This window comes from Marmota flaviventris, chromosome 3 (genome assembly GCF_047511675.1).
Source record: "Marmota flaviventris isolate mMarFla1 chromosome 3, mMarFla1.hap1, whole genome shotgun sequence".
In the NCBI taxonomy this organism is placed as follows: domain Eukaryota; kingdom Metazoa; phylum Chordata; class Mammalia; order Rodentia; family Sciuridae; genus Marmota; species Marmota flaviventris.
This window is the reverse complement of record NC_092500.1, coordinates 68,589,505-68,615,683: the sequence shown is the minus strand read 5'-3', so window position 1 is coordinate 68,615,683 and position 26,179 is coordinate 68,589,505. Positions and strand designations below refer to the sequence as shown.

At 46.6% G+C, this 26,179-nt stretch overlaps 1 protein-coding gene across 1 annotated transcript in view; it reads right to left on the bottom strand.

Moving 5' to 3' along the window:
* Window positions 1-1,730: 1,730 nt before the first annotated feature.
* The window catches only part of Vdr (vitamin D receptor), a 95,512-nt gene continuing 71,063 nt past the window's right edge, over window positions 1,731-26,179 (bottom strand). The window contains exons 6-12 of the mRNA XM_071609939.1: window positions 24,794-24,924; window positions 15,074-15,258; window positions 14,707-14,815; window positions 12,309-12,480; window positions 5,917-6,068; window positions 5,590-5,706; window positions 1,731-4,604 (exon numbers count right to left, since the gene is read on the bottom strand). Coding sequence (XP_071466040.1) covers window positions 4,345-4,604; window positions 5,590-5,706; window positions 5,917-6,068; window positions 12,309-12,480; window positions 14,707-14,815; window positions 15,074-15,258; window positions 24,794-24,924 — 1,126 coding nt within the window. The 3' untranslated portion in view covers window positions 1,731-4,344. The remainder of the gene's footprint in view (window positions 4,605-5,589; window positions 5,707-5,916; window positions 6,069-12,308; window positions 12,481-14,706; window positions 14,816-15,073; window positions 15,259-24,793; window positions 24,925-26,179) is intronic.

Genomic DNA, 26,179 nt, shown 5'->3' with positions numbered 1-26,179 from the left:
AGTTGTAAAGTGCCCCTGGGTTCAATCCCCAGTACAAAACAGCAACAACAACTAAGTCTGAATCTTCTAGTAATTTCTCAGATTCATGCTTTTTTAGCTAGAGACATGCCAATTTATGTAGTTGTTGGTTTCTTTTCTCCACTTTTATTCATTTTTCATGATCAAATAACCCCCAAGTCCAATTCTCAATTTCTCATCCCCCCGTGACACATTTTAGCCTATGGTTTGAAATTTTTTGCAGATCTTTCTGAAAACTCAATCACATTTGCAAGTTCCGAGGCCAACTTATCCTAAATAAATACATTGTTTGGGCACGATTACTCCATTTACAGATCCCAATGCTGTGTCCTCAGTGGGTGGTTCTTGTTTGCTGTGTTTAGCAATGCTAACCTTCATCATGAGCCACGCTTCATTGCAGAAGAGGGTGCATAGGCTTTCACTCTTCAGGGCCCCTAGGGAGTCCTACTTGTACATAGGCGTCATTTGCAATCCTCCTGGTCACCAGGGCAGCAGCGATCTTTTTTGCCAACAGTTGTCTGCTTTTCATTCTTGAGGTTTTTAGGTAAGTGCCACACTGGAACTTCCACAACACATCTGACCAAACACTTTTTTTTTTTTTTTTTTGTACCAGGGATTGAATTCAGGGGCACTTGACTACTGAACCACATCCATAGAATTATTTTATATTTTATTTAGAGACAAGGGCTCACTGAGTTGCTTGGTACCTTGCTGTTGCTGAGGCTGGCTTTGAACTCTTGATCCTCCTGTCTCAGCCTCCGGAGCCGCTGGGATTACAAGCATGTGCCACCGTACCCGGCTTGACCAAATACTTCTGAGAGTAGAGCATTTTGGTCTAACATCTCTAATTTCCCCATCTCAGGGCCCATTTTAGGAAAGGGAACCTCCCCTCTATCCACTTTAGGAAAGTGCTAGCAAGACTGTCAAACCCAGTAGGAAGCAATACAATAATGTAGCAGTTAATCAATGGCTTCTGAAGGGTCCAAATCTCATCCCTCTCATCACCAATGTAGCTTTCAGCAAGTTATTCTCTCTGTCAAGTGGGGGTAATAATAGCCCATCTCCCATAGGGTCCTTATAAGGATAAAGCAAGTTGGTTTTCATAAAGCATTTATTTACAGCAGTATTTGCCACAAAGTAAGTGCTATGTAAGTATGAGCCAGCTTTATTACCATAAGCAGAGCTTTTTTTTTTTCCCATTGGTTTACTTGACAATTTCTGGCAAACTTTTTTTTTTTTTTTTTTCTATTTGGAAATCAGTTGGGAGGCACCCTTTAAAGCTTTCTTCTGCTGCTTAATGTCTGACTTTCACCAAATTTGTCATACATTCCAACCTCTTCTGTTGGCCTCACTTGGATTCCCCCTACTTGCTTCCGGTTAGCCAGCAGAAGGATCTCCCTATGCCTGGAATCTTGTTTATTTTCCACTTTGGTGTGTGCTTTCCTTCACTTCTAATATATACTTTAAAAGTTTTCGCTTTATACGTGTCCACCTTCACACTTTCATTCTAACACACTAGACAATACAGTTTTCTCCCAATTCAGATCCCTAAATCTTCACTTGTTTCTTTTTTCTTTTCCTCCCAGCTCCTAGACTTCCCTTTTGGAGTCCTGGTTATTTGCCCCTGGACTGAATAACTGTTGTTCCCAGGGGGTCCCCTTGAGTTCCCAGGAGAGGGCAGGGTCAGAGGGAGAGCTAGGGAAGTGCAGACATTACAAAGATCAAGGTACTTTATTGATAAGGCAACAACAGCATTATACTGGGCTGAGGCAGAGACCAAAGGCCAGGGCCACCAGAGGGGAGGGGTTGATTCACATTGAGACACAGGCTGAATGTCCTTCCCCCTCCTTCTTCTGATGGGTCAGTGGGGCTACAACCCAGGGAAAAAAGGAAGGGGTTCCAGATCTAGACATGCTCTGTTTAAATTTGGGTCAGTCATCAGGGAAATGGAAAATAGGGTCTGAGCTTAAGTGTTTTATATTGAAAAGGGCACTGGACTATAAGTCCAAATTCTTGTCCAGCCCTGGAGTGACTTATTTGCTTGTTTGTTTATTTTTTTTTCTTTTGTACCAGGGATTGAACCCAAGAGTGCTAACCACATCCCCAACCCCTTTTATGTTTTATTTTGAGATAGGATCTCTTTAAGTTGCTCAGGGGCTCACTAAGTTGCTGAGGCTGGCTTTGAACTTGTGATCCTTCTGCCTCAGCCTCAGCTCCTGGAGCAACTTAAAAATAGTTATTTGATCATGGGTAAGTCATACCCTCCTCTAAGTGTCAGTTTCCTTTAACAAGGGGGTTGAACTACTTTAACAATTTTTAAGCTTTCTTCCCCGACTGAATAGAAAGTTAGATCAATGCATTCTACAGCTAAAAACATTCTACAGCTAAAATCAAAGGTCTTTCCCTAGACCCTTATACAATAATAACAATATTCACTAATGTACAGTATTTTCACAATGTAAGTTTTCCCCCCATAAATGGCTCTGCCTGGTACCCTCAATATTAGAACATAGTGGAGTCTGATTCTGAAAGCAACTCATATCTAATGAGATGAAGCCATAGGTATGCTATTCTGTAATATGGAATGTGGCCTTTAGAATGTTTTCACCTGAAGAATTCTGGGAAATGCAGGGCCAGGAGGACACTGACAGCTCTTGCCACGTTAAGTCTGATTCCTCCCAGTTTTCAGGAAATGACAGATGTAGGTGGAGGGGTGCATCTTCTTGGGATTTGGGTGGCCATATTCCTACTGATCTTACCTCCAAGTTGATGCAGAAATACTCCCCTAATTCAAGCAGTCATCTCAAAGACCCTCCATGAATCCCTCTGGAAGAAGCCCCTCTGTGTGGCCCACACACCCACAACCCATTCAGCAGGGAGGGTTCCCATATCCTGGGTGTGGCCACTAGAGGAGGAAATGGAGTCTGAAGTTATACATCCCCCGCCCTGGCCATGCTCCCTGTGAGCTCTGGGTGGTAGAGTGATGAGAAGGGAACCAGCCCCACCCTGCTGGATCCCCCCATGCTCTAACCAGCCCCTGGATCTACCAGCTCCCCCCACCAAGCCCCGAGGTGCAGGTGCTGGCTTCTTGTTCTGCATCTGGGTAGCTATCTTGGAGTTACATGTGGGCAGTCCTCTATCCCACCCTGTCAGGGGAAGAAGATGCAAGCCCTATGTACTTGTCAGAGGGAGGCCCTATTGTTCCAGACTGGGGCAAGAGGAGATTGGGACAACTTCCTTGCCACCGTTGGTGATCAGAGAGGGTGAGGTCCCCTTGGGGGTCAAGGTAGGAGGGCCTGCCCTCCTCGGTGGGAGGTAAGGCACTGGCAGGGTGAGGAGGAGGACAGTGGCAGGCAGGCCTTCTTTGCAATCCCAGGGTAATTCCATCTTGCCATGTGGATGGTTGGAAGGAGAGCTCCCTCTCAACCAACCCTGGACTTTGTGACAGAGACAGCCTTGGACCAGCATCCATTGCCATTCTGGGAGGCTGGTTTGCCTGTTGTCCACTGCCTGACCCTGTGTTCTGCTCTCCTGGGGCTTCTCAGTGGGTGGGTTCTGAGCCAGCAGCTCCTGCCATAGGCAGGAAGCCCAGCATACCACAGCTACTGCCCATGAGAGGATTGCCATGGCAAAGGGATGGAGGTGGGCATACCAAGACTGGGAGAGTACCCTTTGGCCAGCAGGGTGGGTGAAGGGGTATCATGACCTTAGTTTTTTCTTGGATTTGCTCATTCTTGGCAGTGAGTGGCCCAGGCAGGCCAGGAGAAGGAAGGCAGAGGGAGGAGGCACTATTGTGGATGGGACAGAACAGCACAGATAGGTAGCAGGATAAGATGGAGTGGGGTAAGGATTGTGGGTCAGTTATGTATTCTGTGTGGGCAGGGGGAGGGGTCTCCTCACCAGGCTCTGGACATATGGGCTAGGGGAGGTACAAATATCTCTGTCCCTGAGGAGTGGGTGCATTTGTCCTGCCTGCCTTCCTTTGCATTAGCAGCAGCCACTTAGGGAGTGGTGGGGACATCCTTGGGCAAGGCCCCTCCTCCAGCCTCTGCCCTCTGTCTCCACTTGATTTTTCTTTGTCAAATAAACAGTAACTCATGACTGAGGTCTCATGGGTCAGGAGGCAACCTGTGGCCTGCAGAGAAGGGGGACCTGGTGTTAGACTGGACAGGAGAGAGGATGGGCCAGACAGACAAGGGAGATGGCAGAGGTGGGGTTGAACTCCAGGAGGGGTGGGAGGGGTTGCTGGGCTGCAGCCAGTCTGGGGCCTGGGCACCAGGCCCTGGAGGAGCAACCCCGCCCAGGCGCCACCACAGGCCACCCTAGTCAGGAGATCTCATTGCCAAACACCTCAAGCACAAGGGGCGTGAGCTTCATGCTGCTGTCAGGCTGGAAGGAGAGGGAGCGATACTGCTTGGAATGTTCCTCGTTGAGGCTACGCAGGTCCGCCAGCTTCTGGATCATCTTAGCATAGAGTAGGTGGCTGCCTGGGGGTGGGTGGCGGCAGCGAATATAGGTCTGCAGCGTGTTGGACAGGCGATCCTGGATGGCCTCCACCAGCTTGGCGTCCTGCACCCCAGGTCGGTCTGTGGCACAGGGGATAGGAGGAGAAGACACAGGGGCTCCAAGCTGACTCCCTCGCTGCTCAGTCTCACTCATATGGATACCTTGTGAGGCACTGCCCAGGCCACCCTGTATGATTGCTGACCTGAGACACCTGCCTTAAGTCCCTCAACAACTTCCCACTGCATGGAGGACGTTGTCTTTTCATGAACCCATCTGGTCCTGTCCCCACCTCACCTCACTTCCTCTGTCTGTACATTGTGCCTGCATCAGTGTCCGGAGCGATGCACTCTCTGGCCTCCGGGCTTTGCTTTTGTGTTTCCTCAGCTTGGAACTCAGCTATTCTATCTTTGCCTGACTGACTGATCCTGTGGGTAACAGCTTACAAGACCTTCCTCAAGAGGGCCATTCCTGACGGCCCTTCAGCTCCATGTCTTAATCAGGCGCCCTGCTGCTGTCATATATTCTATAGATCCACAAATTTGGGCTTCATCACCAAGAGAACATCCCCAGGGCCACAACAACTTCCTCCTCGGCCTTTTTGCCCTCTTCCCACCCCAAACAAACAGAAAAGGTCAAGGGTCAAAACACACTGCCTCCAGAACCATCCAGGTAAATGCAGAATCATTCATCATCCTCAAGGTTTTGTGTTCTTCTGAGGAACCTCAAGTGACAGAAAAGTTCATTCCAGTTCACACAGAAGAGAGCCCAAGTATTGGGAACACCCAGGCCTGTCTGTGGCCTGAGGAACCCTGTTTATCTGGTTTCTCAGAATCCTATGAATCACCTACTGTCTCTAGAAGAAAAAGCCAAGGGCAGTGAGGGATGAGGGACCCCTCAACCATTATACACCCTAAGGGCCATACAAAGCCAGCAAAGCGATGTTTCTCTATTTCCCTATTTGCCTTTCCTTTTGCTCAATTTTCCCTCCAGATTGCCCTGCTGGCCCTCCGCAGGTCATTGTCTTTCACCACTTCCTAGAGAGTTCCTCACTCCTGGGCTCCATACCTGGGGAGACGATGCAGATAGCCATGAGCAGGACATGTTCTTCCTCATGCAAATTCAGCTTCTTCAGCCCCACTTGGAATTTGATGAGGGGTTCAATCAGCTCCTGGGTGTGCCCAGCTATCAGAAAGAATGACCAGGAACTGTGGATAGAACCCAGGAGCTACCCACCCCACCTCCAACCCCTGCCTGTCCTTGCACTCCTCTCCCTGTTGTTGCCTAGCTCCACCCCCCACTGTCTTCCATGTGCCTGATGGGAACCCAAGACCTCAAGTGGGATGGAACCAGAGTCTGGGAGTTGGAAAAGGTGGAAGCAGAATCTAGACACACCTTTGGTCACATCAGTAACATCATACTTATAGTCCTGGTTGCCGCAGCTCCAGGACATGTCATCCATAGTGAAGGACTGGTTGGAGCGCAGCATGATCACCTCGATGGCACTCGACTTCAGCAGCACGATCTGGTCCTCAGAGGTGAGATCTCTGTGGTGGTTGGGGAGGTGAGGAGATCAGGCCACCAGTCAAGACCTTCAAGTCACACCAATCAGTTTAGGGTTACACCTGCTAGGTGACCATTGTGTGCCTCTGTCCTCCACTGAGGGGTTTGCTGCCTGGTTGGAGAGGGCAAGAATGTTCCTCGAGGGAGAACAACTCAACACTGACCATATGCCAAGGTGAAAATTGAAGTAGCTCAGTTAATAAGAGAAGGAAAATCCAGTGACTACGCAGCCAGAGCTATTAGTGATGGGAAGAGAAAGCCAAAGGAAGCTCCCCATACTGTGGCGTGGATAGGATGGTCTGCAAATGCTTTGGCCCAAGTCATCTTCAACAAATCCCCTGTTTTCATTTCTTCTCCCTCTTCCTGTCCACCTGTCCTTCTCAGTAGTAAGCTCTGTCTCCAGGACCTTTCTCAAGCCCTTGACCTTATTCCTACTCTCACCAGGACTGCTCCATCAAGAGCTCCATCATCTCTTAAAATAGCCTCCTCTTGGGGTTCTGGACTCATCTCTTAGAGCTCTCATTCATCTTTCCGCCTGCTCTTCCAGGTAAATGTCACTTTTGTGCTCAGAAAACCTCACTGATTCTCAAACACCCATAACTTGGATCCAATCTGTCTTTCCAGCCCACCCCTCCCAACTCAAATGCCATCAACCCTCCATTTCTAGCAACACTAGGCCACTCTGTATTCAGATGCTGTGTGCTTTCAGACCTTAGAGCATACTCCAGCTCCAGTGAGGAACACCCTTCTTCTAATGTTCCATCATACTGTCCTTATCCTGAATCCAGTGTTATCTCTTGGACCTCCCTCCCCCATTCTCTTTAGCAGAAGCCATTTCTTTATGACCCACTGCACATCGCTTGGCTCTTATTTTGTCCTTTCGCCTTCAGTTCTGTTCATGCTAGTCTCTGGCTCTTATTTGTAAGTTACTTGAGGGCCAATACCATCTTTTAATTACCTTACTGTTGCCCATACTCTGACCATCAAGCCTTGAGTACAAGAGGATCAATAAATGTGTTTATGTGATAAGAGCCCAACAATTAGTTCCACTGTTCTGAGTCATAAGCTCGGCTTGTCTGAATAATGGCAAGGCAAAACCAGAGACCATGGACCCACTTGCTTTTGGCTTTTTCCTCCTTTTTCTTCCTGACTGTCAGTTTTCTCCTGGAAATCATGTAGATAGGCTGGCATCTTCTCTATGGCTGCTCTTCAGTATATAAATAAGGAAGCAGATATTAACTGATGGGAGTTCTATATCAACAGGTGATAGATGATGGGGAATAAAAGGGCTTGCATGATTAGGATGGTAGGCAAAGGATTGGTATTGAGCAATACACAAAATGCAAGAGTTGGAAAGCCTCTTGGAGACCAAGTGGGCCAATTCCTCTTCCTGCATGCCTGACAGATAGCGCTTACATAGCCTCCACAGTATGCTCCTGATGTAGGGAGCTCATAGTCTCTGGACTCAGCCATCAGGTTGTTAGATAGTTCCTGCCTTGATGGCCTCTTCTTCTGTTCAGCTTCAACCCACATGCAGAGATATTTACCCAATGCTTGTAGTTTTGCACTCGGAAGAATCAGACTTCTCCCTTATCCTTGAGTCGGCCCTTTAACCATGCTAGTGGAATTTTTAAAAAATTTATTTATTCATTTTTTCCCATTCATTTGTTTGGTTGATTTTGGGGTATTGAATTTTGTCAACTGATTTTCTCTGACAACTGATGACTATGATTTCTCTTCTTAAGCCTGGGTATGCTTTTCCTGGCTGTTGTAACAAATGACCACAAATCTAGAGACTTACAACAGCAGGAATGTTTTATCTTACAGTTTTATAGAAGTCCCAGGTAAACCTCGGGGGTCAACTCCTGATGTTGGCACAACCATGTCCTTTTCTTTTCTTGGTACCAGGGATTGAACTCAGGGGCACTCGATCACTGAGCCACATCCCCAGCCCTATTTTGTATTTTATTTAGAGACAAGGTCTCACTAAGTTGCTTAGTGCCTTGCCATTTTTGAAGCTGGCTTTAAACTCGCAATCCTCCTGACTCAGCCTCCTGAGCTGCTGGGATTATAGGCATGCACCACCATGCCTGGTGGAATTTTTTTTTTTTTTTTTAAAGAAAAAATTAGCATGTCCTCTTTCTATATTCTCTAGGAAAGATAGGCTAATAACTGTCTAAGTCTAAATGTTTCCTTATCTTTGTCACTTTTCTCTAGCTGTTCACTCTACATTTAAAAAATAAAAATTAGGGGCTGGGGTTATGGCTCAGCGGTAGAGCACTTGCCTCACACATGCAAGGCCCTGGGTTCAATCCTCAGCACCACATAAAAATAATAAAAATAAAAAGTTATAAAATTTAAAAAAAGATAAAAATAAAAATTAACATCACCTCCATTGTGTTTTGGTTTTTTAACTCATCATATAAGTAAAACATATGTATAATTAAATCTTTGGAAAACAAATGTATAAAAGCAAATAAAATTACTTATAATCACAACTAACATATACATACACACACACACACACATACACACACACACACACACACACACACACATATATATATATATATATATATATATATATTTTTTTTTTTTTTAAACATACTTGAGTTCATACTAATTCCAGCTTCCCATATCACTGAAAATTCTTTCACCCAGTTCTTAGTGGGCTGGGTAATCTTACATCAGTACACTCAATGTTATTTAAGCAGTCTCCCATTTACCTATTTTGGGATGTTATGGTAGCTTCTAACTTTTGCTACAATAGGTAATTTTGCGAGGACTATCTGTTCAGTGCCCCAGTCAGGATGGATGGCATAAGTGAACACACATCCTCTGGGTGGTTGGCCAGGGGATTTCAGTAGGGTTGCTGCTTGTTGTGACCCAGACATGCTACTGCTATGAAGCAAACCTCTGATGACCCTACATTACCACCCACAGCCAGGAAAGACAGGGACTTTCTAAGTGCGGTTCACAGCCAGAACTGGGGATGGTGGTGGGTGGGAATAGACATAGAGTTTAAGGAAACCAGTAAGAGGGCTGCTCTGTGACAACTGGAGCCTGCTCTGGCTCTGCCTCCTCCCTGACCTGTGTGATATTTATACCCTTGTTATCTTCACACCTGTGGCCACTTCTGAGTACCTGAGGCGTGCCTGGTATGATGTTGCTGTCTGGTCTTTCCCACCCCCAAGGGCAGAGTCCAGCCCCTCCTAGCCTGAATTCCCACGGTATCTCTAGCAGGTTTCCAGGAGAGCTCTTATCTCTCTACAGCAATTGCTCACATGCCTATCTCTTCCATCAGACACTCAGTACCTGGAGGCAGGGACTGTGTCCTAGTCAACTTTTATCCCTCACAGTTTATATAAGAAAGTTGTTTGGGGCTGGGGATGTGGCTCAAGCGGTAGCGCGCTCGCCTGGCATGCGTGCGGCCCGGGTTCGATCCTCAGCACCACATACAAACAAAGATGTTGTGTCCGCCGAAAACTAAAAAATAAATATTAAAAATTTAAAAAAAAAAGAAAGTTGTTTGTTTGATGGATGGGTAAATGAATGTGGAGGAAAGGGCACAGGACAAAGGAAGTACCATGACCCCTGAGCCTTTGTCTCAAGAAGGAGTCCCTGGAAATGGAAGTGGCAGTAAGGTTGAAAGCTTTTAGCCCACACATCTGGGCTCCAGCTGGAGTGGCCTAGTCCCTTGTGCACCCACTTGGCTGTGGAATCTCAGGGTGCTTGGTCCTCACATCCAAGGCTCTTCCTGGATGTAAGGACCAAGCACCCTCAGATTTGCAACACTTCTTCTATGCATTTCTTTTGCAGTACCAAGAAAGAGGGAGGTTTGTGGGGTAAGTCTGAAAGGATGAAAGAGAGGCGGTGGGAGGAGGGAGTGGGGCCAAGCGTTCACTACAGTGCAGTTCAAGCCCAGAGCAACCCATCCAGTTCCGCCCCATACTGGTCCCATGCCCAAGCTGGAGTCTCATCCAGACCCCCCCCTCCCCTCACCTACACAGAAGTCTCATCCTGCCTTCCCCACACCCACCACCCCCGCCTACAGGCAGCAAGATCAAAGCCACCAGGGACCACGGCCACTGTTCTTCCACTTCTTGAGAAATCAAAACCCTTAGCATGGAAACCAGAAAGACCAGGGAGCTGCTGGACTGGCCCTGACTGGCCCCTGGAAGTTGCTCCCATCTGAGCTCAGCACCCTCTCCATCTGGTCACAGTGTGTCCACATCAGTGTCCCCCCATGCTCTTGCCAAAGTCTGCTCCATTTATATGGAAAAACATTCTGCTCTGAAACTTCTCAAGTCACGCTACAGAAAGAGAAGTTAACCCAAGGACATTCAGGATGAGTTTAACACATTTTGTATCAATGGTTTGGCACCCCTATTACCTGCTCACATGTACCTCCCTTTAGCCATGACTACAGAACCAGACTAACGAACCCTAGGGAAGATAAGACTTGAAAAGAAGAGGGCAGACTTCAGCTCAGACTTGGGGAGAAAAATTGAGGGGGAGGTAAGGAACAGGTACCAAAGGACACTGGAGAAAAACGGAGGCTGGGGACACTTAGGGAAGAGGAATAGTGCTGAGAGATGCATTTTAATGAGTAATTTCCTTGCAGGATGGTTTCCCATGTGCACAATCCTAGCCACTACTTAGAATACCAAAACTTAGCCTCTGGAGAGAGCCTCAGGCCATCTGTCCAACTCCCCACTAGAGCAGGGAAGAATGAATCCTGTGCAGATGAGGATGGAAGCCAGGTGCTTCAGAGTAGACTTTGGCACCTTGAAGTGTTTTTTCTCGATTTACACAAAACAAGACTTTGGAAGAGATGGAGTTTGCAAACAGTAACATGAAGCATGGAGGAGGGAGTTGAAACTTGTGTTCAATGGAATGTGTTTTTGGTTCCAAGGGAAGGCTCTGGAGGTTAAACCCAGGGACTCACAGGAGACTCAGTCACTTGTCCTGTCTGACTGCCAGCGTGGCCCTTGCTCCTGTTGCGGCAACCCAAATGTGCATGTGGCAAGAGTGTCTCAACATTGTTTGACATTCTTTTTTTTTTTTTTTTAATATTTTTAGTTGTCGGTGGACCTTATTTTATTTATTTGTATGCGGTGCTGAGAATCGAACCTAGTGCCTCATGCATGCTAGGCAAGCGCGCTACCACAGAGCCTCAACCCCGGCCCCCTGACGTTCTTTTCTTTACAATTTTCACATTAATTTCAGGGCAAGAGCATTGGAGAGTTTCTGGCATTTGGGTTGGTGAGAGGCATAAAATAAAGCAGGGCGAGTTGTCTCAGCACAGAAACAAACTGGAAAGCGTTGAAGCACCTGACTTCCATCCTAATTCTGAAGAGCAATCCTCATCTATACATTGCCATTAAGCAGGGCAATGTGGTAATTTAGACAATAACTAATTGATGGCTTCCGTATGCAGCAGAGAGATCCACAAAACAAATAATGGCAGTTCATGTTAGTTCCATCCAGAGCTGTCCAACAATGACTTATTTTCCAGCTTACAGGATCCTATTATGTATTTATTTATTTTCGTATTGGGGATTGAATCCAGTGGTGCTTAACCACTGAGCCACATACCCAGCCCCCTTTTTTAAAAAATATTTTTAATTTTTTTTAGTTGTTAGTGTACCTTTATTTCATTTATTTACTTATATGTGGTGCTGAGAATTGAACTCAGTGCTTCACATATGCTAGGCAAGTGCTCTACCACTGAGCCACAAACCCAGCCCTCCCCAGCCCTTTTTTGTATTTTATTTAGAGACAGGGTCTCACTGAGTTTCTTAGTGCCTCACCATTGCTGAGGCCAGCTTTGAACTCATGATCCTACTGCCTTAGCCCCCTGAGCCTCTGGGATTACAGGTGTACACCACTGCACCCAGCTACATTATATATATATTTTAAAGCAAGATACACAGTGAAGTTTTGGAAAGAATGAACATTTAATATACATAAATATGGATGTAGTTATCTCCCAATATATTTATTAAAAATGACAACTTGGTATTGCTGGCTCATAAAGCAGTGCTGGATGGGCTACATTTCCTAAAACACAGATTCCTGGGCCTCCACCAATGATTCTGATTCTGGAGGTCTGAGGTAGAGCCCAATCTCTGTTTTGGGGAAGCAGTGGGTTGGTAACCTCCAAACCTTCTAGCTCCATCTAGGATTCTGACTGATCCCCAGACATTGCAGAAACTTCTTACCTGAATCCTGGGATCATCTTGGCAAAGCCGATCACCTTTTGGATGCTGTAACTGACCAGGTCAGCTAGGTGGGGCAGCATGGATAGTTGGGACAGGTCCAAAGTCACAGAAGGATCATCTGGGTCTTCTTCACTTAGATCCAGGTTGGAGAAGTTAGATGGCTCCATCATGTCTGGGGAAAAGGAGGAAAGAGTAGGAACTATTTAAGAATACTCAGGCCAGAGCCAGGCATGGTGGTGCATACCTGTAATCCCAATGGCTCTGGAGTCAGAAGCATGAGGATTGTGAGTTCAAAGGCAGCTTCAGCAACTTAGTGAGGCCCTAAGCAACTTAGCAAGAACCTGTCTCAAAACATAAAAAGGGCTGGGGATGAGGCTCAGTGGCTACGCATCCCGGGTTTAATCCTTAATACTTCCCCACAAGAAAAGAATACTCAGGTCAGGTCCCTCTTGCCTGCCCCTACAAGGACCTCATGTGCCCTGGAAGCAAAGCCAACAAGGGACCCCACAGTGACAGCCTCCCTCCAAAGGCCACACTGCAGCTCCAGGATTCCCTCTGGGTCTCTTCTGGTCTCTTCTAGCAGTGTGAGGTGTGAAGCAGTAAAATCAAAGAGCTGGAAATACTTAGAGAAACAAGACTTCCTTGAGCCATGATTTTGCAGACCACGTGATTTTGCAGAGCATGGATCAGATGGTCCTTTCCACACAGCCTGCATCAGAACTTGGCCTCTCCCTCAGCATGGGCCCAGTACAAGTCAGTGCCCTTCTGTGATCTCCATTAAAAATGAATTTGGGACCAATCAACTTGTGTGTGTGTGTGGGGGGGATGTTCAACCTCCCTAGTGATGAAAGAACTACAAAGTAGAACATCTACACTATTCACCTATAAACTGCAAACAAATGTTTAAATGTTGATACCAGTATTTGTAAAGATACAGAAAATTAGGCAATTATCATGCAGAGCTACAGGTGTACATTTGTACAGGTGATCTAAGCTATTTGACAATAGGGGTCAAAGTCTGTAATTAAGTGTACTTTTTGACCAGTAATCCCACTTTCATGAATTCCCCATAAGGAAAGAATTCAGAATATAACTGTAAATATTTATCTACAAGCAAAGTATTATCCTTCTGAAAAGCTGGGAAATAATCTAGCTATCCAGGTGGCAGGGGATTTAGATATGTTATATCTCCGAATACTATGCAGCCTTTAAATACTAATACTATATTACAGATGAATAGTGAAAGACATGGAAATATGATACAATATACTATTTCAATTTTTTTTGGAAGTACTAGGGATTGAACCCATGGGTGCTTTTACTACTGAGCTTCATCTACAGTTCTTTATATTTTGAGACAGAGTCTTGCCAAATTGACCAGGCTAGCCTCAAATTTGCAATCGCCAAGTCTCAGCCTCCTGAGTCACTGGGATCACAGTCATGTGCCACTGCACCTGACATACGTATACTATTAAGAGAAAAAAAAAAAGCAGTGATCTGACTTAGAGCACAATTCCATTTCTGAATACAAGGGATCCCATAGTGACAGCCTCCCTTCAAACATATGTGTTTTTTTAAAAAAAAGATGAAGAAGAGATACTTCCTAATGTTAATGGTAATTTTCTTGGCTCAGGAAGATTAAAGATTATACATAAAATAAGTTTTATAGATAATGCCCTTTAACAATGTATGCTCCAACTGTTACCTCTGTCCTGCTGGCCCTGGAACCCCTTCCATCTATTCTGGATCCATGCACAGATCCATCCACTGAGTCTGAAAATTCCTTATCTAAGGGATGTAGTTATCCAGAGGGAAGATAGGGTTTCTATCCCTGCCCTCAAATAGGCCCTAAGTGGAGGACACCAGAGCTGGGTGAGGGGTGGAGGGAGAAAGGACAAGGGCAGGGGAGGATGAGGAGGAGGATGAGGAGAAAGGTATAAAAAGGCCATAAGAAGGAAAGACTGTGCCTCCCAGGCTCTTGGGTGAACTGGAGGTGGCCGATCCTCCAGGGCTATAGTGCTCTCCCAGAGCTCAGGAACATGTCTGCTTTCCACTCTGATTTCACCTCCCCAAACAGCCCAGAATCAAAACATCATTTAAAGGAATCAGGTCACCCCCAGGGAGGGAGCCAGAACCTGGCTTAGAGGAAAGAGCATGAATCAGATGGTCCTTTCCACACAGGCTGCATCAGAGCTTGAACTCTCCCTCAGCATGGGCCCCATGCAAGTCAGTGCCCTTCTGTGAAAATGAGGTTGTTTTGAGGACACTGTGTGGTGCACAGTATGCAAATGCTGGTCACAGTAGGGAGCTTTCTGCCTCTTGTCATCCAGCAGCCCAAGGACAGGTGGGTGGGCTCCCCTCCCCTGTTGGCCTGGCAGTGGTGGGAAGTCCGGCTTACCTAGAGAGGTGGTGTAGAGATCTGAGCCAGAGGAAGAGGAATTCCTGGAAAAGCTGGGAGTATGCCCTGCAGGATAACTCCCTTCTCTCTCATGGTCTCGAACTGGAGGCTGGAAGGGAAAGATGGGGTCTCAGAGGCCCCTATTTTCAGGAATGCCTTTTTGTTTTGGTCCTGATCTCTGTCAGCAATGCTTTCAAGGAAGATCTACAGGAATGGAAGGCCTCCCAATGCCAGAGGGGCAGAGCAGCTTCTGTCCCTTCCCTGATTCCATGCCAGCAGGCCCATGGCCCCCCATTCCTGCTCCCAGCCCAGCTCATTTCTGGTTCTCCACTAGCTCTTGCTCATACTCCCTGGCTGGAGGACATACCCGGAACTGGTCAAAGTCGGCATAGGTGGGATCATAGGTCTTGTGGTGGGCGTCCAGCAGGATGGCAATGATGTGCTGCTGTTCCTCAGATAGCTTGGGCCGCAGACTGTCCTTCAAGGCCTCTTCCTCCTTCCGCTTTAGGATCATCTCCCGCTTGCGCTGCACCTCCTCATCTGTCAGTATGACTGTGGGAGCAGGAAGGGGAGTCAGGAGGGCTGGTCCACAGCTCCTCCAGGAAATGTTCATCCAGTATTAAAGGACCAGCATGGGAGGAACTGGCTGTCTCCTCACACTTGGGGCTCCCTGGGGCTCCAATGCCACAATATGGAAATAAATTAGGTTAGCTCTGATGAAAAGGCAGGACATCCAAGAAGAAGAAAGAGGATCTGGGAGGCAAGATGGGCTGGCATTAGGGAGTCTGGATTCCCAAGAACAAGTTGTGGGATCTTTAGCAAACTGCTCAAACTCTAGGCTTTTGCCAGGTGCAGTGGCGCACACTTGTAATCCCAACGGCTTGGAAAGCTGAGACTGGAGGATCACGAGTTCAAAGCCAGCCTCAGCAATAGCGAGGTACTAATCAACTCGGTGAGACCCTGTCTCTAAATAAAATACAAAAAAAGGGCTGGGGATGTGGCTAAGTGGTTGAGTGCCCCCAATCCCAGTACCCTAAAAAACAATTCTAGGCTTTTGTTCTTCCATTTATAGAATGAGAAGTTGGACCATATAACTTGTTTCTTGTTATTTTCTCCATAATGTGTGTGTGTGTGTGTGTGTGTGTGTGTGTGTGTGTGTGTAGGTGGGGGAGTTTTAGGACCCAGATGCAAGGCTGACACTGTGCAGGTGCTCATGAAGCATTAGTCTTCCTCCACCCTCCCATCCCATGGCCTATGGTCCTGAAGAAGAGAGATATGAAGGTAACGTTACAGTGAATGAACAACTGTGTGGACACTCACAGTTGGAGTGATGGATGATAAGAGATGCCAAAAAGATCCCTCTTCATAGTCATTCTCACATCCATTTCCCAGCAGGAAACTCAGGCATCTGGTCTACCCTGACCAACTTCTTTGGTTATCTGCAAAACTACCCATCTTCCAGTCTGTCCAGTCTTGATATTTCTACTTAAGGAAGTTTTTGAGCTCTCTTAGAGTCTCTGAAGGCTGACACCTCACATCTCTAATCTGGGATGTTCTCTCCAAGTTGCTAGTGGGTGACTGGCCATGAGACCCTCTGTCACTTGCAGGTTTGGGCAAGGATGACCTGCCACACTGTGCTGGGATGGCTGCCCTGGAGGGTGGGGCTGTAGCAGGGATGCCTGGCACAACAGCCAGGCAAACAGACCTCCTGGCCAGGGCTTGCAGAGCGCTGATGGCAGGAGTGGGCACTGGGGCATCCTGTAGCTACTTGCTCTTCACTGGAGCTGCCAGGTATCTGCCCACAGTGCTGGGGAGTTTCACAAGAGCAGGGAAAGAATCAATAACCTCAGAGTGGATGGGTTCCAGGCTTCAAGAAAGGCCAATTGACCCAGGTCCCCTAGGTAAGGGGATAATGAGAGCAGTTGGTGGGGCCTGAAGAAGAACCTAAGGCTGGTGGGAAGATACAACCAGGGCCACAGGCATAGCAGGAAAAGTAAGCCTATGGCAAAAGATGGAGCCTTCCCTTCACGCTGAGGTAAGCCATACCAAGAGGAGGGCTGGGAGGAGGCCATGCCCAGGTGATTGACTCAACCACCCAGAGCTGCCAATCTCCTCCCACAGAGGGTGTCTACTCAGACTCTAAGAGATCAAGAAGGGTGGGGAGAAAGGAGCAGAGCAGGGAAAGGCAGGATATAAGGCCCTGGCCTGGGGAATCCCAGATTAGGTGTCTGTTCTTTCTTGCTCATCTGAAGGGTGGATAAAGGGGGTAATGTGATCAGAACTAAGGAGGCCAGGCTCTGCCAGGCACACTGTGGATATCCACAGGCATGTTTCTCAGTCTTAATGGACTTTGGCATCCCTCCTGTGATTCTATGATGTTATTCTCCTGCTTAGAAATGTTTCTTAGCTCCTTCCTGCTTACCAGGCTCAAACCAAAGTCAAGGATCTCCAAGATTTGGCTTCTTTCTAACTTTCCAACCTCATTTCCCAGCACCTCTGGACACTGCTTCTGCTGTAGGCATGTTGGCATTGCTGACCTGTGAACATGACCTGCGCACACCTCCCCCTGAATTTCCACCTGTGCTGGATGTTTGTCCAGTTGGGTCTTCCCTCCCCAGTAGCTGTATAAGTTTTATCACTTTCTCAATGCCCAGCTTAACACCCTCCTTTTTTGACTGCCCTGATCTGCACTGTGCTCTCATTTCTTGTGGCTAACACATATTTAATCTTTCCCATTCACATTGACCCCTAATCATCTTCCATTCTTTTTTTTTTTTGGCACCAGGGACTGAACTCAATGCACTTAGACATTGAACCACATCCTGGCTCTTTTTAAAATATTTTATTTAGAAACAGGGTGTCATTGAGTTGCTTAGGGTCTTGCTAAGTTGCTGAGACTGGCTTTGAACTTGCAATCCTCCTGCCCCAGCCTCCTGAGCCACTAGAATTACATGCATCAGCCATGTTGCCAGGCTTCAACTTCCATTCTTTAATACTAATGGTTAGTATAGGTTTTAATAAATGCCTATAGAGAAAACCTAAGAAGTGAAAGTCTCCTTCACTAGACTGTAGTTTACTTAAGGGCAGGGGCCCTGTCTTAGAATTCTTGCCTTTCCCAACACAGGCTCAACCAGAGGGGCTTTCTGGCCATGGTGCTTGCCAGAAAGTCTGACACCAAACATTGAGCACATCAACACAGACTGCACCTACTATGTGCAAGTCATTTTCCTGGGCTTGGGGAAGGACAGTAAGGAATGCATCAAGTCATACATCCCCTGAAATGTTGGAAATGGCACACATGGCACACCTGGCCACTGCATAACTGAGCGAAGCTAAACTCTGATTAAATAATTGTGATTGAAATATTTTTCAGAAAGACTATCTTGTAATGGCATCCTTGTACATCCTAAAACCTTTTCTCAATGATTCAGAGACCTCATTCTGAATACTCTTCGAACATTCGGGTCAAGGTCATGACCTCAGGGTTGTGCGCTTTGGAGTGTTGTGCTCCTTCTCACAGCTTGGTCTCTGCCTTTCTGCTAAGCTATGCATTGCCTCCTCTTGTCAGTATCTGCCTCTAGAAGTGTGCTTTTCTTCCCTCCAGTGTTACTTCTGATCTGTTGGGAGCTAGAAATCTTGGCAATCAAGTCTGGTATAATAAAAAGATAGCATTAATAGTAATGTATAACATACATAATTTCTTTTTGTATACCAGGCACTGTTCTAAGTGCTTTTTGTACATGCACTTATATATATTTAGTCCTCTCTTAACAATCCTTAAAGGCAGGCACTATTAATATGCCCATTTTGCAGAAGAGGGAACCGAGTCTCAAGTCACACAGCTAACAAATGGTAGAGCTGCTGTTCAGACCTGGGCAGTCTGGTTCTGGAGTCAATGGCTATAATCATAACCCCATACTGCCTCTGAGCTTAGCCAGCTATGACTGCTCAGTAGGACTCTGGCTCTCAGCCATCAATTCTGACAAACAAGGTGCTCCAATCCATCTGAAGAGTATAAAGAATTCAATAAAGTAGCAAAGAATGTCAATGGCTTACTTTAAAAAGACAAAAAGGATTCATGGTTAACTCTAAAACAGTGTTCTTCCCAACTATTGCCTCAGATAGCAGCCACCATCTTTGGGCGAGTGGGAGACTAGACAAAGAAACCTAAGAAACTCTGTTTTACCCAAGGTGCCCAATCCAGGAACCTCCCTCCCACAAGGCCATGTAGTTTAGGGACTGAATAAGCCATAAGCCTCTCACATATACAGATACTATTATGATTTATGAAATAATTTTTAAAGGGGTTATTAATTTCATTGGTTTCTGAAGTTGTCCTTGAACCTGTGATCCTCCTGCCTCAAACTTCTGAGTCACTGGGATTACAGGCAAGTGCCTCCATTCCTGGCAAGAGACACGTTTTGAAGAGAAAAGCCACTGAGCTAGAATAAGGGTAAATAGGTCTGAAAGAGCTGCATTTGAGGGGCTCTCCAGTGAATAAAGCTATGAGCTTTGGTCCCTGCTCATTGTGAAACACTGTGAAAACTACACTGCTGCTCAACAGCTTTTTTAACATCTCCCAAGTTCCTAGCTAGATGTGACTTTGTGCAAGTTATTTCCTTGTAAGCCATGTTCTCTGTCAACAAAGCCTAGACTCGAGTTGGGAAGTCAGATCCGCAAACATAAATGATTTAAAAACATTTCACGATGGCCATGGGTATCAAAGGAAGTGGACAAAATATTTTTCCAAATGAATGACAGAGACAATATCAGGTTTGGAATAATCTTTTTGGCTTCTATAGACAAGTGGCGATATAGAGACCTAAGAAGTATAGTGTGGAGCTATGTGCTTCATGTGGGGACATGGAGAGGTCTAGGAGGGGACATGGGTTGGATGCAACCCATAATAAGTAAGTAAAGCTGGAGGCTGTAAAGGAAGGGTTCTTGGGTGGGAGTGCCAAATAATAACAATCACAAAGGACTCTGGAGTTGCATGTTTGTCCTGAGTTGAGTTGAGCCTGATCTCAGACCTACAAATCTTCCTAACCTCCTACATTGATAAACTCCATCTGTTTGTAGAAATTCACACTGGGGAAATGTAACAATCATCCACTTTATGCTTTGAATATAGCTGTATTCCAGCTTAGCCACCAAATTGTTCTCAACACAGATTTATTGAGCACCTACTATGTGCCAGGCACTGTGCTAACACTGGAGAGAAAACATATATATTTGCAAAAAAAAACTGAGGTTTACATAATAGGTGGTTCTGTGTAGGATGAGTATAGAATAAGCAACATGCAAGAGCTCAACTATGGAATGTCTTGGGTTCCAAGGACATACAGTCAACAAGAATTGGAAGAGAAAGAAGAGGACTCTTGGTGGGGACAAAGCTCTCTTTAGCTTGTCCGCAGGAAGTATCTGGAAAGGTAAAATGGAGAGAGCTCTGACTATTAGAAGCACCAGAGAGGCTGCCCTGGGGTGGACCCCGTAAGCCTGGCCTTTGGAAGCAGACAGACCTATGTTAGAATGAATGTTGAACGTTGATACCATCATCTTATTAGCTCAGAGGCATATTTTAATTCCTTCAATCTTTCTTAGTTTTTTTTTTTTTGTACCAGGGATTGAACCCAGGGGTGCTTAGCCAGTGAGCTACATCCTCAGCCCTTTTTATCTTGTATTTAGAGACGGGGTCTTACTAAGTTGCTTAGGGCCTTGCTAAGTTGCTGAGACTGGCTTTGAACTCCTGCCTCATTCCCCTGAGCCACTAGGATTACTGGTGTGCTCTACCATGACTGGCTTTTCTTAGCTATTAAAAAAAATAAAAGTATTTACATATTTAGGGGTTGTTGTAAGAGTTTAAGAAGAAAATGCATGTCTGACACAGTATCTTGTATCAATAAACACTGGCTTCTGCTAAAGGAGCCAAGAGGCTTTGCACACATCCCCAAGAGTGACCTCTGAGGAATCTCAGCTGACCCTTAAGAGTAGATAGGAACAAGGTCAGTTTTGACCAACTTGGTCTTAAATACCTGGCAGGAGAGTGGTATTTAAGACCAAGTTGGTCAAAACTGATCTTGTTCCTAGCCTAAGCACAGTCCTACATGGACATTTAAAAGGAAAAACAATGTTTTTTTATATATAACTAAAGATGTATACTTGTGTCAGCCCTACCAAGAGTGAGTAAAGCTGGAGGCTATAAAGGAAGGGTTCTTGTGTGGGAATGCATAATAATAATGATCACAAAGAACTCATGTTTGTCCTGAGTTGATTTGATCCTGATCTCATAGACCTACAAATATTACTAATCTTCTATATCCATAAACTTCATCTATTTTTCACTGACATGACCATGAGTTACTGTCTTCATGGTTTTCAGAGACTGGCTGAAATACTAATTGTTTTTGTGCCAATTGTTTACAAAAAAGTAATCTTTGCTGTCTTGTTTATAGTTGTCTCAGCATGATCCCTGTCCTATGTATGCCTTGTCCAGTCACCTGCCATCTGCCACTGTGGACCTCTGGACTGCTCTGATATTGAATACTCTTAAACGTCCATATCCCACATGATAGAGAACAAGAACTTTGGGTTACTTCCCTTAACTTTGCTCCCTTTCAGAAGGAAGCAGTTTAGAGATGTTGTTGCCCATTTTCCCATAGAAATGGAATGCAGGAATTCACAGTGGGGAAATGTAACAGTGGTCCACTTTATGCTTTGAATATAGCCCTTGCTGCTCTGCCACTGCAACTGATTTATTTGTTTGTTTGTTTGTTTGTGTGGTGCTGGGGATTGAACCCAAAGCCTTGTGCATGCAAGGCAAGCACTCTCCCAACTGAGCTATATTCCCAGCCCAGCAACTGATTTAAACTTTTTTTTTTTTTTTAGTTGTTGAAGGACCTTTATTGTATTTATGTATATGCACTGCTGAGAATTGAACACAGTGCCTCACATACGTGAGGCAAGCGCTCCACCACTGAGCTACAACCCCAGCCCCCCTGCAACTGATTTTTTAAATGAACATGTTTCTTTCTCTTCCTCTCTCCTTGCTCCTCTCTAATCTCTCCTCCTCCCTAATCTCAGGATAAATTGGATTTTTTCCCCCATTTAGGGAGATTTATCTGTATTTGAGTACACACTCACCATAGGAATAAAGTAACCCAGACTTTGGGGATGGTACCAGAAGACCTCAGAAATGACTATCTCCCAAATTAACACATGAATTACAACTCCAACAGAGAACATGTGGAAGGTAGCCTTTAAATGAGCTCTTTCAAAGCACCCTGTTCCTGCTGATGGGCAGAATCACAGCCTCTGGGACAGGAGTTCCCTGTGTTTCTCCTTTGCTAGCAAAGTAATAAACCTTCTTTTTCATTTTTCTCAAAAACAAAATCAAAGCAGGGCACAGCAGTGTATGCCTGTAATCCCAGAGGCTTGGGAGACTGAGGCAGGAGGATAAAGAGTTCAAAGCCAGCCTCAGCAAAAGCAAGGTGATAAGCAACTCAGTGAGACCCTGTCTCTAAATCAAACTCAAAATAGGTCTGTGGATGTGGCTCAGTGATTGAGTGCCCCTGAGTTCAATCCCCAGTACTTCCCCAACTCCCAGGAAAAAAAAAAAATAGAAAAAAAACCACTAATTTCTATCTTCACCCCCTTTCCCTTTCTATGTCTCCTCTGTAGAGGGCCTACCTATCTGCTCTGGCCAGAAGGGAGCCTGGGTTTTTAGCTCCTTTCCTATGGTTTTACAAATTTTGAGTCACTTGATTGTTTTAGGGAGGCTAGGCCCTGGGACAACAGCTTGCCAATCAGGGAACAGCTCTCCTAGGACTCTGACCTAGGGACTCTGGGCCCAGACACACGTCAGCTGAGCTGACGTGAGCAGGAACTAAATCTCTTCGGGGACAACCTACCCTTCAGGGCAGTGAAAAAGATGGGCTTGTGCTGGCCCAGTGCTTCAGTTCTAACTACAGCTCATCCACAGCTCAGTACAGCCGCCTGCCCTGGAGGCACAAGAGCTTGTGGGCAGGACAGGGCACAGGGCTCCATAGGGCAGGTCTAGGCAGAGGCACAAAGCTGATTGGTGTGGGCATTCAGTTTTGGATGACTGGACCCACTATGTGGTGTGGTGTTCATGACCAGGGGCTCCTGATTTAGCTCCTGGGACCTGGTATTGCTCCTCACTGTAGTTTCTGTGCTCCTTGGGGGATCTGGAGGGGTTTAGGAGGGGACATGGGTTGGATGCTATTCTAGTCTAGCCACTAAATTATTTTCTGACCCTAATCCTGATGTTTTTACTTTTTTGGGTTTCAGAGGATCTCTGTCTTCCTCCTCTAACAGGCTAACAGGACATCCCCTTTCCCTAAGGAACAGGCCAAAGGCTCCTGGGCCATCAGCAAAGTTGACCTAACTCCTGAGACAAGTGTCTTACTGAATGCCAAGATGGAGCCCAGGCCATTCTTGGGTGGCTGAAGCTCCCTGCCCTGAAGGGGCAATGTGCTTCACAGAGGCAGGGCAGGTGCTGCACCTTGTTTATGCCCACAGAGCAGACCTCACTAAGATGGGGTGCAAAGGCTCATAGGTCCCCAGACCTTGGGACTGCATGTTCTCACTCTCTCCAGCATAAACACAGGAGCTGGGGTGGGGCACGGACTGGGTAGAGTGATCAGCATGTCTAGGCCTGCACGCTCCTGTAGGGGTGAGGAACCACAGCCTGGAAACTCCTCCCAGAGCTGCCAGTGTTGGCTGGGGAGCTGGGATCAAGGTGATGAGCCTTAGTCAAGGCCTAGGAGGAAGCCCAAGGTAGGGCTCAAACACTGCCTGTTTCCTAGCAATGGTGAATTTTATTCCCATTGAGGAAGACATTTCTCATCACCTAAGGCCTTTCCTATTACTTTCTCAGCTGTTACTGGCATACCTTTCCTTACCTACCCCCAAAATGGTCCCAAAGCCAGGAGGGCTTCTGGGATTCTTGTGCTTGAAAGCCCACCTCCCACCCCAGACTCCCGAGGCCACAGCTTGGCAGGGCATGGGTTCTGTTCTGGGGCTGGGGTAGAGGTCTGCCAGCCAACTGCAGACCAGAGTGCTCAGCGGGAGTAGAGTGAGAATAAAAAGTGCACCAGCCTCCTATGGCTGGGCTGGTCTAGCCCCCTTGCTCCAGCCTAGGGGGCGCTATAAGCAAGCCTCTCCCAGCATTGGCTGAATTCAACAGCATTCAAGTCAAGGGCTTGTTTTTGTTTTGGGTTTCTTTTTCTTTTTTGGTATTGGGGACTTAACTCAGGGGTACTTTACTGCTGAGCCACATCCCAGCCCTTTTTATTTTTTATTTTGAGACAGGATCTCACTAAATTGCTGAGGCTAGCCTCCAACTTGTGATCCTAATGCATCAGCCTCCCAAGTTGCTGGGATTACAGGTGTGTACCACTATGCCCTACTCCAGGGCTTATTTTTAATGGTGGGTCAGAATATCCCTGTAAATCAGCCACGGTGGTCTTCTTCTCCAACCCTAGAGTTGTATAGGAAGTGCTATAGGAAGTGAGGGTCATCCTAGAGCCTTGGTACTTCACCTAGCAGAATCTTCCCCCAGCCTTCCCAGGGCACCAGCCCTCAGATTGATCACAGGACCTACATGGCTGAAGGCCAGGGTGGGGACCCCTTCCTGCTAGGCTCTGCATATTTCTTCTCCCCACCACCTGCCCCTCCTCACCACAGCTGCTCTCCCTCCCAAAGTCCAGAGAAGTCTGAGCCTCATCTTTTCCTCTAGGTCTAGGGAATAAATAGGGAGCAGTGAGACTATGATGATATCCTGGAGAAAGACTGTGACCTGGGGGTCATGAAAGCAGTGCCCCCTCTCCCTCTCTCTGCTCACTCTGAGGGATCCTCCAGGGGTCTCAGGACAAAAGCACAGGACCTAGAGAGGCTCAAGGGCTCCTTGGTGCATTTGGCCCTACCGCTCCAACAGTCCTACCCTAGCAGCTGGTCATACAGAGAAAAGGCAGACAGAACTCTCAGGCAAAACTTGCATGATAGTGGTCAAAGCCTTCACGCGATTCCAGTTCAGCCTCCACCCCTGCCTCGCGCCCTAGGCACTCACATTCCTTCATCATGCCAATTTCCACACAGCGCTTGAGCCGGCAGGCCTGGCAGTGGCGTCGGTTGTCCTTGGTGATGCGACAGTCCCCATTGAAGGGACAGGTGAAGAGCGCCTTCCGTTTCATGCTCCGCCTGCAGAGAAAGCACATGCCTGCACTAGGTCACTGACCTTCTGATTCCTTAGTGCTGGCTATGAATAGCCTGCCAGGTCCATTCCACCCCTGCCCCCCTCCAGGATGCAGGGCCCATCCCAGCCCCTAGGCCACCGTCAGTGACCCCAGTGCCCTATGCCCTGCCCTAGCTTCATGTACCAACCAGTCCCTCCTCCTTCATTTATTGCCTCCTTAGCTCTCATCATTGCTTTTACTTACTTTTACAGCCTTTAGTTCCCCTCTCTTTTTAAAATGACACAGGAAATACACAAGTGAATTTTTCCAGTAAAATTTTCTAAATCCCTAAAATCTGCAGAGTAGCCCTCATAATGAGGCTTTTAATGAGAGGCAAGGATGCCAGTCTCAGCTTTCAGTCTTCTAGAGTTTAGAGGTCTGTGACTAGGACAGTCTAGATGTCTGTGTCTAGGACATCTTGTGATCCAGGGATGGATTTGTGCACAGGAACGTACAGAAGGGAGAAAAGGCCCAACCCCAAACCATAGCTCTATTCACCTGAACAGCTTGCCCAGAAAGGGAGGAGCAGGTAGGAGCAATGGCCTCCTGGAAGGCAGAGGAAGCCAGGGAAAACTATAAGAACTGAAAACTACCAAAGAGTTTTGAGCTAGGGAGCTGCCCTCCCCTGTGGGGTGTAGTATGGAATATTCTCTGTGTGTGATAGTGTGTGTGTGTGTGTGTGTGTGTGTGTGTAGTATGCACACATATGCCCTTGCTTGCTTGTGCAAGCTTGAGGGCTCATTTTCCTAATTTGATGTTCTCTCCCATGCCAACCACACCGTGTAGACTTTGGAGGCTGCATAAAGAACACCTCCCTCAAAGACTCTCCCTATCCCTGTCCTAGAGGCTTCTCACCATCCCTTCATGTGCCTCTCACCCCCCAGCAGGCCAGCCCAGGCTTATGCACATAGTGAGGGAGGGTGGAAGTCCTCTAGCTTATAGCTCTGCGCAAAAATGTCCATATACTCTATGGATCAAAACAAGTTACCAATCAGTTTAGATTCAAGGAGTGGAGAAAGATGGCTCCATTTCATGAGAGGAACTTCAAAGTCACACTGCAAAGAGCCTGGGCTCAGGAATGGGTAAAACTTATAATCAATGTACGCCTTCCAGCCCCAACAGGATCAGGCCCCACTTTTTCCCCCAGGGAAGGTGACAAAATTTAGCTAAAGAAAAATGGTGACAGAATCTCTTTTTTGTGTGTGAGTAGTAGCATCTTC